Genomic DNA, 14,289 nt, shown 5'->3' with positions numbered 1-14,289 from the left:
CTTCAAAACCCTCAGGTTGCTCCATATAAATTTCACAATCAATTGGAGCGTGCAAATAAGCTGTCTTAACATCCATCTGGTGTGAGACTAAGTTATCCTGGACTGCTTTTTGCATCACAACCCTCACACGTCATGTCGGCTGTGGGTGAGAATGTTTCGTCGTAATCTATACCTGGTTTCTGACTGTAGCCTTTTGCTACGTACCTTGCCTTGTATTTGTCAGACCTATCAATTTCTGTTTTCAGCGCATAAACCCATCTACCCCCCACTGTCTGTTTGCCCGGTGGCAACTGGGTCAGGGTGAAGACTTCGTTCTCCTCGAGAGATTGCATCTCCTCTCTCATGGCAGCTTTCCACTGCCTTGCTTTGATTGACGCAATGGCATTCTGGTAAGTATGAGGCACATCGCACACTGCCCTGTAACAAAAGTCCATGCAAGTGTTTAGATTGTCCCCTGTTTCACCTGTGTCATAGTCCTGCAGGTGAGCTGGTCTCCTTTTGGCTCTTGGTGGGTTCTTTCTGTAAACAGTCTCTGTGACTTCACCTGGCTGGGTACGTTCAGTCTTTTCAGGTGAAGCACCAACACTACCATTTTGAACACTCTGACCTTGTGCATTTTCAGGTTTCTCATCAACCCTCTCATCAGTGTTGTCAACCATGGTATGTATGTTCCCATAACCTGTTTGTGACTGAACTGTTTGTGTACCTTTCTCGTTTGTCGTCTTTGTTGTGAATTTTATCAATCTATGCTTTTGGACCTTCTCTGTGTCTGGGTAGTATACTAAGTACGCCGGGCTGTTTTTGTCGTAGCCTATGAAAACCCCTTGATCACATCGCGATTCCATTTTGCCTTTCTCTTGCTTGTAAGCAAAACACGCGGAGCCGAATTTCTGCAATCTGGACAGATTGGGTACATTTCTTGTGAACAGCTCGTATGCTGTTTTCTTTGTGCGCCTATTGTAGCACCTATTCCTCACATATGCTGAGGTCTGAACAGCGTAGTTCCACATGTTATCAGGTAACCCGCTTTCAATCAGTAGGCATCTGCTCATTTCATAGAGTGTTCTCCAACCTCTTTCTGCAGTACCGTTTTGGTGGGGTGAGTAAGGCGCAGACGTCTCGTGTCTAATCCTGTTTCTGGTTAACAGTGTCCGGAAGTCGTGACCTGTAAATTCAGTGCCGTTATCTGAACGGATACACTTGACTTGCCCGTAGGGGATTACGTCTGCCAAGAATTTCTCTGTGGCCTTGACTGTGTCACTTTTGGATCTGAGAAAGTACACAAACATAGTGCCTGAATAATCATCTGTAAAAGACTGCACATATCGGTGCCCTTCCATGCTCGGAGTACGCATGGGGCCTGCTAAATCAGTGTGTACTAGCTCTAGGGGCCTTTTTGCTTTCCTATCTGGTTCCCTATTTCGTGTCTGTGTGAATTTCCCTTGTGTGCACACCTCACATGACATATTCAAGCCAGATGAACCTCCCTTAATCTCCATGCCCTTCACCACACCTTGTAAATTTTTCACATCCTCAAAATTACAATGACCTAATATCTGATGCCAGGTCTGGACATCATGACACACTTTCAATTGGTCAACATCATTCTTAACAGTAGGTAAATAATACAAGTTACCACTCTCATGTATGTCAAACCTGCGACCGTCATTGGTGAGTATGCGATTGTCCCCTTTCTCGAAGATCACCGTCGCACCTCCGTTGGTTGCTCTCGACACCGAAAAGATGTCGTGTGGGTATGTAGGCATGTAGAGCGCATATGGGCCATTCCACCGAATGGGTGCCATTTGCTTGTTGTAACTGTTCCAAATTAAACTTAATTATGTATCTTTTTTCAACTCTGAATATAATAACACATATATTGAACTATTCAAAACATGTATTGGTCAATCTTAGGCAGCTTTATTTAATTTTTTACAAGGTTTCTAAGTCGAAGATGGTTAAATTTTTTTCAGTCCTGTTACCAAAACTCATGTGAAATTTAAAAAAGCATGTTTAAAAGCATGTCAACTAATTCCTTTGATTTTCCCTCAAGAAAGTGTTTATTTTAAAGAAATAGTTGAATACATGTTCAAATAATTGATACTTTTAACTAAAAAATCACTACATATGCATGCACGTTGTACTTTTCTAAAAGATGCAAAGCCATTTTTATCTTTTCAAGAAGACCCTAACCTGAAATTGATCAAATTTTTTATCATGTAATTTATTAAACAAATGGATAAATGATGGACCAAACATAGTTGAAAAAAAAGTGGTTTATCTTTTTTTTGTTTTTAGAAAAAATAATCAAGTAACAGGAATGAACACTGGGTAACAGGAATGAACACTGGGTAACAGGAATGAACACTCGGTAACAGAGCCATGTGCTTGTGTGTGTGTGTGCGCGCGTGTGTGTGTAAAAACAAACTTGTCTGGCCTTTTCTAAGAGATCTTCTCTAGTGTGGCCCAGAGCTCTTTTTTCATTTCCATATAGCGACCTGTGACTGGCCTCAGAGGTGGGATAATACACAAAACATCCTCAAAAAGGTACCAAAGCATGTCTTCACATGCTGGCCAGAAATGCCCCCATTTTGTGCATGCAACAGACCTCAACATGTGTTGCACTTGTATCTATGATGATGCCAGGGTATAGGTCACCCTCGTACTTCACCACACACCATTTGCCAACAACTTCAGGACTTTGCCACTGAACTTCCATGGCTATGGGAGCCGTCTGTTGATGACTGAACGTGAAATGCTTTGCATTAAAGCAGTCACAGGTCAGGTTTTGTTTTGTTGTACACAAGCAGCTGACATCCCTGTGTGTCAGTTCTCCTTGGGCTAGGGTCACTGCCTGATGCATCCTCAAGGTGGATGGAATTGGTGGCACATCATTGGGCATCTCCAAAACTGCCTTCTCAACTGCTTCCTCGTTGACAAAAAACAACTTGATTGTTGTTTCTGCCTTTTGCAACACAGCATACAGCTCTGCAGCATTAGGAATGTCTGTCCCTTTGCTGACCAGACTGTCAGCCCTCCTCTTCAGGGCTCCTCCCACACCATCTGGGGCACCCTTCCCATGGCTCGCCTCAAAGAAGTTCCACGTCCCAGCAGTGAATCCTTGTCTGAACAGCTCAGTACAAAACAGGAAAAAATTCCCTCGCTGTCTATACTGAGTGCATGGGCCATCACTGTAAAAATGGATTGTGGAGACCTCTGGATGTGCACTCTGCACGTAATTAAGCACTGGTGACAAGTGCTGCCAAATTGCTGGTGGGCCCTTTTGCCTTGAGGGGGACACTGTGCAGAAGGACATTGGGCGGGGTGATGAATGCACATAAAGCACACCCGTGTGCAGTGTTGCCTGTTGGTGTGATGCTCCAAAGTGGACTCCCTGTATTTCTGTGCTGTACTTGCAGAGGTAATTTTTCGGAAAAGTCAACATGAATTAGACATTCATGTGCTTTCAAGCCATGTCTCAGTGCTCTGTAGTGTCTAAACTGATTATTGATGTTGTAAGTGTGTCTCTTAAACCTATGCAGTTGCAGGTTCAGCAGTTCTAGCAGTTCTGCTTGTGTGGTCTGGAACTCTTTTTTTATTGTGATTTTAGATGTTTTGCCATTGGGGTCATTCTTGTGTTCCTTATCCACTATTGCCCACTGGAGATAAGTCACTTGACTCTCTGCATTGTACTGGCTAGAGACTGGGCAAGAGAGGTCCTTGCATTCAGAACATTCTCCATACATGCATTTAATGTTTTCTGTGTCGCATGTGATGGCTTTCACAAGGTCATGCAGATTGACGGTGCTGATCACTTTCAAGTGGTGGAGCTTCTGCACAATAAAACCCAGATTCTCATGCACCTTGCACATGCATGTGTCCCGGTCACTCAGAGTTGGATGAACAACCCAAAAAGGTCGAAGCAAACAGAAGAGTGAGTAAGAGATGGAGCTTTCTTCTTCAGCCAAAAATTTAATGTGCAAATTTTTCATGGTATCCAAAAGGAAACGTTTTTGCTTTTTGTTTTTTTTCCAAGTGATGGTCTGCCTCTTCCCAGTTGTGATGCGACTCACATCATCCCTTGAGTAGAAAGCTCTCACTCTGCTTAACAAACTATCTCCAACCCTGTTGTTCCGCTTCCGCTGGTAGGTGTAGTTAACCTTTCCATTTTTCTCATTCTTCCATCTTTTCTTTGAAAAGCCCAATGAATTTTGAGCCAAGCGCTGCAGCCTGTACTTTTTCAGAACTTTTCCTGTTGTTATTTTTGAAATTATTTGCCTTTCCCTCTCCCCCTGTGCTGCTTTGTATTTGTTTCGGATGTCCTCTACCAGAGCCTCATGAAACAAAAGAGTCTTCTGAATAGCTGCACATGGAAGCTGTCTCATCTGCCTTTTTACTTTTGTGCGCGGAGAAGCATTATTCTTTTTCATGCGCTGGACTTGTTTCTTGTACTTTTCTATTTTTTGGGTTTGTTTCTTCAACATAACCTGTAATTCTTGAATTTTCTTCTGAAGATTCTTTTGTTTTTTTCGTCTACTTTTCTGCCCTTGATTGTGTTGCCTAAAACACACATTGATTGATTGATTGATTGATTGAGTACTTTATTAATCCCCGAAGGGAAATTATGGAATGCATCACATTAAATAACACATTGCAGTTGGTTAAATGTACTGTTACATTATCTCTGTGACTCAATAAGCAGAATTTAATACTATAATGCAATAATGTCTATTTCCATCAGCTACTTCTAAATAAATTCTAACATTTGGTTGTTGCACAACTAAGGTTGCAAAATTCAAAGTTGGAAACTTTCCATAGGAATTAACTGGAATAAACTAGAAATTTGCGAAGTTGCAAGTTAGCCTTTAACAGGAAACTTATATGTCGTTTAATTTCTCTCCTGCACTGGTCATTCTTCTATCACATGCACAGATCATTTCTACAGTATAATCCTGCTCACTACAGCCACAATACTGCATCTGAGCCCACACACTACATCCAGTCAAGTTTGAATCAGAATACTCCGTTGCACATTTTCTTTGACACTTGACCCATTTCATAAACTACACCTGGAAGTGCTTGGTTGTGGATCTACAGCTTGTGCTGGTGATAACTGGGGACTGTGTGAAGGGGTGATGAGGTGTTGTAGAGCTTCTTTCCTGTCCTTGATTCTATGGTATGTTTCCCTCCATTTTTTGCGTTGTCTGCGCTTTTCTCTCTCACTTAGGTTATTGATCCTTTTCTTCCTGCCTGATTTTAGATCCTCCCTGTATTTTTCTCGTTCCTTCTCTAAATATTTTTCTCTCCTCTCTGGGTCAGCATCACGTCGAGCACGATAGCGTCGTTGCTTTTCTGCAGCACTTCGTGGTAGATTGGTACCCTGTAAGTATGGTATTCACATTGTGAAACTGATATTAAATCTCAACAACTTCAGTCATTTCAACTGTAAACCTTAAAAAAGGTGAATAGTATTACATTGACTAATATTCACACTAATAAATCAATAAACCAGAGGACTCTACTCACTCCTGTTACTGGCACTCAGTCATGTTACTCTTTATATGAGTAACAGGACTGAAAGTAACAGGACTGAGTTTTTAGCATAGAATTAGCAAAAACATAAAATATAGCTACATGGCGGCTATGCTAATAGCACGAGGACACTAAGCACATTTTAGTGATTTTCCTAAAATTGTATTCTAAAAATAAACAAATAACATCTAGGAATTAATTAAGGTAACAGGAGAGATCGTTGAGATTTACCTCCTCAGTCATACTTACAAAATGATCAAATATACAGAAAAAAAAGGAGGGAACTTACTTTTGGTCTTCCCATGGCCTTCAGAAGATCCAACTGATGCAACTTCCTGTTGAACATGTGACTTGTGGAATGTTCCAAATTTTTCAGATGGGGTAATGTGTTATGGTAACAGGACTGAGTGAAAACCTAGGGACACAAATAAAATGTTTATTTGAACTTAAATATTATGGATTTTTTATGAAAAAAATATTTTTAACGCATATATGGGATTTGGAGTCACACAACAATGCAAAAAAAACTACATCTCCGAAGGATTTTAATAATTATATTTTATGGTAAAGTGTATAGTTAGAGAGCCGGAACAGGTAACAAATGCTATTTTTTCAGTGTTATAGGTAGTTTTTATTAATGTTTTTAATTGTATATCTTAAAATTGCAATTAGGTCAATGTATAAGACACTATGCTTAATAATAAAATGTATTTTACAGTTATTTTTTGTGCACATTTATACATGTAATGTCCTGGGGACGGAAATGGCACCGATTCGGCGGAATATATGGCATCCCGGAGCTGCGCTCTGCGTTGCTGTCCCCTGCTGTCCAGCAGGTGGATCACCGCGGTTCCTCTCTGTTGCGCCATCCCGCTGCACTTGCTTCCATCCGCTAACTCCACTAAGTGGGTGCTTGGCTGGAACGAGTGGTCGAAGCTCTCGAACTTGCTGATGTCGTTGACGATGTGAGAAGTCGCTCCCGCGTCCACCATGATCCCCTTCTTCTTCATGTGGCCCGGTGGTCTCTCTCTCTGGACGTAGTTGGCCATGAAGATGGAATCGTTGGCTCCGTCTTGCTCCTCCGCAAATTTCCTGGCGTCATCTTGCCCATGCTTCTTCTTGCAGAGGGACTCTGCATGCGTGGCGTTCTTGCAATGGCTGCACCAGACTCGTCTGTAGCATTTTCGCGCTCTGTGTCCCTTTGTTCCACACTTATAGCACGTAATGTCTGCATCGTCGTCTTTTCTTCTATTTTCTGGTTTGCTTTGCCCTTTGCCCTGTCTTGCATACGTTTTCATCACATTGTCTGTACTTTGTTCTGTCATTTTCATTTTCTCCGATTCTTCATAAACTCGCAGCCTTCTCTTGAAGTCGGCGAACGTGACATTATCCTCATTCTGTGTCACATGCACCGCTAGCGGTTTGAACGAATCTGGTAGCCCGCCTAGCACCATGGCCACGATCAGTCCATCACTGAAGGTTTCCCCCGCTTCTCTTAACGCTGTGATAATGTTCTCTGCCCTTATCAGATAATCAGTAACAGTCTCTTTTTCTTCCATGCGCAACTTTGTCAGCGATGTGTACATGTTAATGATTCTCGGTTTACTTTTACCAGCGTAATGTTCTCGCAGTATCTTCAGTGCATTTCTGCCATCTTCAGCAGCCTCATGTCGGATTAGCGAAAGGCTTTTGTCATCGATTAGCCTTACCAGTTCGGCGTAGCAGTCGGCATTCTTTCGTCGGTCATCATCGTTTGGCTGATCTGGTTCTTCTAATATTGTCCCCTTTAGCTTCAGGATGTGTAGGCAGCTCAAAAACCTTGTTTCCCACAGGTCGTATTTCTCCTCAGATCCGTCGAACAACAGCTGTGGTGCTGGAGCTCCAGTGGCTCGGCTAGCCATCTTCACCACGAGCCCGCTAATTTTCTCCTCAGCTCCAAACTTTACTTTTCCACGTAATACGTCGCGCTTAACTAACTACTCATGCTCGTTAATCTTCGTCTCTGGGCCCATAACCTGTTGAGGTGACTATCTTACTGGCGCAGACTTAACCTACGTGGCAAATAATAAGCGGAGCGGAGTTTTTCTGTCATTTTTCTTTATTATAAACACAGAACTGAACTCAGTTCTAGACGTTTTTCCAAGCAGTTTCTCTAATGTCATGTTTTGTTTTCCAACTCAAACATTTACACCAGTAGAAGCTTAAAAATAACACTAGTGTATAAGCACAAGGTGATTAATTTATTTATAGTCGGTGCTGTTTATGCTTTTACACTTTAATTAAGTCAGTGCCTGTGTGAACAATGATCACAAGATCTCCATATCATATTTTTTAACAATTATCCAGTAGTGCCACAGGAGGGGCCAAACAATAATACAAGTCAAGTCACATTTATTTATATAGCGCTTTCTACACTGAACATGGTCTCAAATCAACTTTACAGAATCCACGACCAACAGACCAAAAAAACCCTGTTGAGCAAACCGAGGACGACAGTAAGAAGGAAAAACACCCTTAAAATTACAGGAAAAAAAACCTTGAGAGGAACCAGACTCAGCAGGGACCTCCATCCTCCTTGGGTGGCCTAGAGGAGAATTTAAATTAATAAAATGTAGACAAATCATACATACACAAACCTAACCTAAACAATTTTAAGCTTTTAATTACTTATTTATTAATTTTAGTTTCAAAACAACACGAAGCTGGCAAGAAAAATAAAAGTAAGAGAGAGGAATGGGCTGGGAATACCATGTGCTGGAAACTTTTATCCACACACACCCACCTTCACTCCAAACCTCCTGTTACACACTGACCCAGCTGCATTTTCTTCATCACAGCTAATGTCCAAGGCAGTTAAAAAAGTTATTATTATTTATTTATTGTAATATTTACATTATGATGTCCTGTAGTACGAGCTGGGCGGGTAAGTGTAGCATCTCTCCTATAAAATATTTATTTAAATGAAAAGACATGTGAAACAGTTGCAGGATGAGACATAAAAAGTAGATGTGTGTATTATTTAAAACTAAACTGAATGATAATTGGTTACCTTCAAATAATTGTGCAGCATGTGTTCCTGATTTACATTCAGTGTTAACTAGTAAAGAAGGACCCACTGTGACCCTGACCAGGTTCCATCTCTCTCTCTCTCTCTCTCTGTCGGAGTGCATGCTGGGAGCGAGTGGGCGGAGCGTGGTGAACGTGAGTGTGAATGTGCGTTTAAATGCTTCTCTCTCGTTTGTCATTACTCTATATAATTTAAACATTGTATATCATATAACAAAAGCAATCTAAAACATCTGTTGCATATTTTAACACACTAAACCTTGGTGCGTGTGTGTTTTTTCGGGCGTCTGCACCAGCGTGTGGCTGGAAAGCATGACGACCCGCAGTGGCGGGGTGCTAGACACACTAACGCGGGACCACGGTGTTAAGGTGGCCACCGGCGCTAGTGTGGAAGATTGTATACTGGCTGTAGGAAAATTTGTTAAACTTGAGAATGTGCTGGCAGCGTCCAGGATGAATAGTGCTGTAGTTTTATTTGTAAGCACTGTTGAAATGGCTAGACACCTAGTTGAAGAGGGAGTGGTGATTGGGGGTTCATTCACGAATGTGCTCCCTCTCTCAACTCCATCCAGGAAAGTCATTCTTTCCAATGTTCCCCCGTTTATTAAAGACGAAATGTTGCACAGAGAACTATCGCGCTTCGGTAGACTCATGTCTCCGATTAAAAAGATTAGTATCGGTAGCAAATCTGACTTGCTGAAGCACGTAGTGTCTTTTAGGAGATTCACCTATATGATTTTGAATAACAACGAGAACGAACTAGAGCGCATTCTAACTTTTAAAATAGATGGTTTCAGTTATACGATCTACAGTATGTGTCAACTGATAGCATGCGATGCTTAAACTGTGGTCAGAAAGATCATTTAGTGCGCGCATGCACAAAAGGGAATAACAAGCAAAATAACGATAAAAGTGAAAGTAAAGACAATGAACATAGAGAAAACGAAACAAACAACAAAAATAATGTAAGCAATGAAAATGCTTCAAACAGTGAGAATAGTGAAAGTGGTGAGTGTAGCGTGAGGGATAGTGGTGACTCGGAGCAGCACACACACAGCAGCAGCTCACCCATCCAACCCCCCCCCCCCCCCCCTAATCCATCACCTAATGATGAGAAAAATGTTCCTGATATTGAAGCTCTCATAGAGTGTTACTGTAACTAAGACCAAATGGAAACAGACGAAAGTCTTTTTAAAACACCCATTAAAAGAAAAAAAAAAAAGAAAGAAGACAACACAACTATAAAACAGGCAAAAAAAACTGACATTAACCTCGGTCAACATGAATCAGAAACCGAAAGTGAGACAGGTCTCTCTGACTCCAGTCAATCGAGCTCTACTGAGGTCGGTTGGATCGCAAAAAACTACAACCAAGAGGAAATTAAGTTCTTCCTCAAAACAACAACAAATATGCGACTGGTAAAAATATGCACTGGTGACTTTTCAGATGACTCTGTCCATTAAAACTCTGCCCACACTGTGAGCACTGATACAGTTTCTCTCCAATGTGAACGCGCTGGTGTCTTTTCAGATGACCCTGTCCATTAAAACTCTTTCCACACTGTGAGCACTGATACGGTTTCTCTCCAGTGTGAATGCGCTGGTGTGTTTGGAGATTACTCTGTGTAATAAAACTCTTTCCACACTGTGAGCACTGATACGGTTTCTCTCCAGTGTGAATGCGCTGGTGTATTTTGAGATAACTCTGTGTATTAAAACTCTTCCTACACTGTGAGCACTGATACGGTTTCTCTCCAGTGTGAATGCGCTGGTGATTTTTCAGATTACTCTGTGTATTAAAACTCTTCCCACACTGTGAGCACTGATACGGTTTCTCTCCAGCGTGAATTCGCTGGTGTATTTTGAGAGCACCCCGGGTCCTGAAGCTCTTCCCACACTGTGAGCACTGATACAGTTTCTCTCCAGTGTGAATGCGCTGGTGTATTTTGAGATGACTCAGAAACCTGAAGCTCTTCCCACACTGTGAGCAGACGTTTCCTTCTTCCTGTGTGGGACTGAGAGAGGTGTTAATGCTGACAGTACCAGAGGACGTTTGCTGATTACTGGAGCTTCTGGTGGGCGTCAGATCCTCATGTTCAGTCTTAATCTTCACCAGAGTCTCATATTTATCATGGTTGCAGCTCTTGATGTGATTGTGGAGGTGATTTTGGGTTGTAGAGGAACGTGGACACGAGAAGCAGCAGAAATCCTTGTTCATTTCTGAAGCAGAAAATAATCAAATACATTTATAACATTATAAATAATCAAATACATTTATAACATTATAAATAATCAAATACATTTATAACATTGTAAATAATCAAATACATTTATAACATTATAATTAATCAAATACATTTATAACATTATAAATAATCAAAAACATTTATAACATTATAAATAATCAAATACATTTATAACATTATAAATAATCAAATACATTTATAACATTATAAATAATCAAATACATTCATAACATTATAAATAATCAAATACATTCATAACATTATAAATAATCAAATACATTCATAACATTATAAATAATAAATACATTTATAACATTATAAATAATCAAATACATTTATAACATTATAAATAATCAAATACATTTATAACATTATAAATAATCATATACATTTATAACATTATAAATAATAAATACATTTATAACATTATAAATAATACTGTTAGTAATTGTTAAACTGAGATCTGATGCTAAAGTCCTGTAACGTGATTCATCCTGCATTCATCATTTCCTGCTCACACTGATCTGCATGAGCACAATACAAGCTTTCACTGTATGATGCTTCATCCCAGGTTCCTCTGATTCTATTCAATCCAAATCTTATTTTACTCAAGATAAAAAATATCTTACTGAGTTCATCTTTATCTTCAGGTTCTTCCTTCTTCACAGGCTTCATCTGGAAACCTCCACACTGTTGGTCCTCTGGGGTGAGGTGTTCCTCAGAGGTGACGTGTTCCACAGGGATTAAAGATCCTTCACCTGAAATTCATCAATATGTGAAGAAGAAACTCAACAACTGGAGGAAACTGAAGGTTGTGGGTTTAGTTACCACAAATAAATACTACTTAGATTTAATCCAGACTGGAGGTATCAGCACTTCTACACAGGACAGTACGGTACAGTACAGGTTCTAATCCCACTATCCACATTTTCTTATTAGTTCTACTATACTAACCAAACTGTACTGTACTAACATGGCAAATTGCTCCACATTTACTTACAGAAGTAACTTCCATCTTCTTCCTCCTCCTTTTTTATTAGTTTCTCTTGGAATCCTTCATTTTGTAGATCTATGGGGGTGACGTGTCCCTCTTCTGCTGACTGCATCATTAAAAGATCTGACAGGCAGACGGACAGATAGACAAATGTACTTTATTCCCTATTAAAGAGAAATCCAGGAATACTCTTTCAGACTGTTTTAACTGTTTATTTTTAATGCTGTGAGGCTGTAAACAGAGTGAAAATGTTGAAACTATTGTGGGACTGAGCAGCATCAGACAGAAAAGACTTCTAATAGAACTTTTTGGGTTGGTTTCACAGACAGGGATTAAGCCTAGTCCTAGACTACACAGCATTTTGAATGGAGATTCTCTATTTAAAGCAACATGTAGTCCTGGACTATAAGCCTTAATCCCTGTCTGGGAAACAACCCTTTGAGTTTGGTGGAAGTGGTTTTGTGTCCCAAAGTGAAATGATTAAGTCTGATGTTCTTTACATCTAGTTTCTCATCCACTCCCAATAACAGTGCTGTACTAATACTTTTAACTTTTACTATAAACCTGTAAAACAACCTGTAAACAAAGCTACAAGAACTCGCTGTTTCTATCAAACATTACAAACTGTAAACAAAGCTGAAAATGTGACGCGTTTATATCAAAATGTTAGATTTAATAATGAATAAACTCTGAATCGTTACAATCCACTGATTCATCGGTTCAATGAATCGGTTCATCAGTACTGAATCATGTGTGATGCTAACAGTTAGCGGAGCAGCTAATAGTTTGTTCATTTAAATGAAACTGGAGTTAAAGCTCCTCAAATCCTCACAGTGATGTTTTATTATGAACTCTAGTTTTATTATTATTTAGAATGTGGTTATAATTAAATATAAGGGTTATAATTAAATACATATTTTACTTACAGATGAGGCTCTACAGTACAAACACAGCAGCTTCTTCTTCTTATGATGTTTAATGGCGGTTGGCAGAACAACTTAAGACGCACCAGCGCCACCAACTGGACTGGAGTTGAACAGCAGCTTAGCAGTAAAACATCTCCATTAGCCCTGTATCTCTCAGCTACAGTGTTGGGGGGAACGCGGTACAGTCACGTGATTACTTTTTATCTGTAACGAAGTCATGTAACGCGTTACAGTTACATATTTGTAATGACGTTACAGTTACTGTGATGAGGGATGAGTCGTTCGCGAACGAACCGATTCTATTGAATGACTCTTTTTAAATGAACTAAAAGAACCGAGTCGCTCCTCTAGTATAAGGACAAATAATTAAGGAATAAACTCGTTTAATGATGTTAAATCTGATCGGTTCATGGCGTGTATGTTTTAAAGCAGAAACAAACACAGGCACATCTCTGCACAAGAGAGGATTTTTCTGAAACTAAATAAATAAAGTAAATAAATAGAATTTGTTTGTAGATGTGATTCCAGTATACAGTATTTGTTTGGGTTTAGAATGTAACGTGAAAGTAAAGTAATGAGGAACGAGATTATATTTTCCAGGATGTAATGAGTAAAGTAATCCCATTACAATTTTAGTTAAGTAATGAGTAATCAGTAATGTTCCCGGAAGGTTTTCTTAAGATCTTTAAAGTTTTTTAGTAGGAACTTACCAAAAAGCAGCCTTTCCCAGCTAGCACAATCATCTGGCCCAGTTCCCACTTTTCTATCGGCACCGTCGGCCGAGTGTCAGAATCGGCCAGAATGAATGTAGCCAGATCCGGTCCAGTTGTTACCACAGCTGGGTTTGGCTGGTGCTCGTAGAAACGCGTGCGCGCCGACGCTGGTTGTCCAGCTGTGGCCCAGCGTCCAGTCTCTGATTCAGCGCCGGCAGACGAGCGTCACCATAGCAACAGTGCGATGCGAGCCGTTGAAAAAGAGGAATCGTTCAAAACAAAACAACAATAATAATAATAACAACAAAACAACAATAATAATAATAATAACAACAAAACAACAATAATAATGACAATAATAATAATAACAACAAGACAACAACAATAATAATAATAATGATAATTATAATAATAATAATAATAATAATAATAGTAATACAGTATTAAACAACAGACGAACTACCATCTCTGACTACATCCACAAGGTGGACCAACAAAGCAGGTGTGTACAATAATAGTGTGGACAGTAAGTGGACTCATTGTTTAAAAAGTCCAGCAACACTGCTGCTTGTGATCCTTTTAAACCAGCACAATACACACTAACACACCACCACCATGTCCGTGTCACTGCAGTGCTGAGAATGATCCGCCACCCATAATACTTGCTCTGAGGTGGTCCTGTGGAGGTCCTGACCATTGAAGAATAAGGTAAAAGGGGGCTAATAAAGTATGCAGAGGAACTGATGGACGACAGTGGAACTGTAGAGCTACAAAGTGCTTCTATATGGTTAGTGAAGCTGATAGAATAAGAGT

General features: G+C 40.1%; 1 protein-coding gene across 1 annotated transcript; it reads right to left on the bottom strand.

Moving 5' to 3' along the window:
- Window positions 1-4,665: 4,665 nt before the first annotated feature.
- LOC134305716 (E3 ubiquitin-protein ligase BRE1A-like) lies at window positions 4,666-5,979 on the bottom strand. The gene is made up of 2 exons (XM_062990186.1): window positions 5,822-5,979; window positions 4,666-5,380 (listed from the first exon to the last, which is right to left on the bottom strand). Exons 1-2 carry the CDS (start codon window positions 5,876-5,878, stop codon window positions 5,057-5,059), a joined length of 381 nt encoding a protein of 126 aa, XP_062846256.1. The 5' UTR covers window positions 5,879-5,979; the 3' UTR covers window positions 4,666-5,056.
- Window positions 5,980-14,289: the final 8,310 nt, after the last annotated feature.

This window comes from Trichomycterus rosablanca, unplaced genomic scaffold (genome assembly GCF_030014385.1).
Source record: "Trichomycterus rosablanca isolate fTriRos1 unplaced genomic scaffold, fTriRos1.hap1 scaffold_145, whole genome shotgun sequence".
NCBI classification, from domain to species: Eukaryota; Metazoa; Chordata; class Actinopteri; order Siluriformes; family Trichomycteridae; genus Trichomycterus; species Trichomycterus rosablanca.
This window is presented reverse-complemented; position numbering and strand designations above follow the sequence as displayed.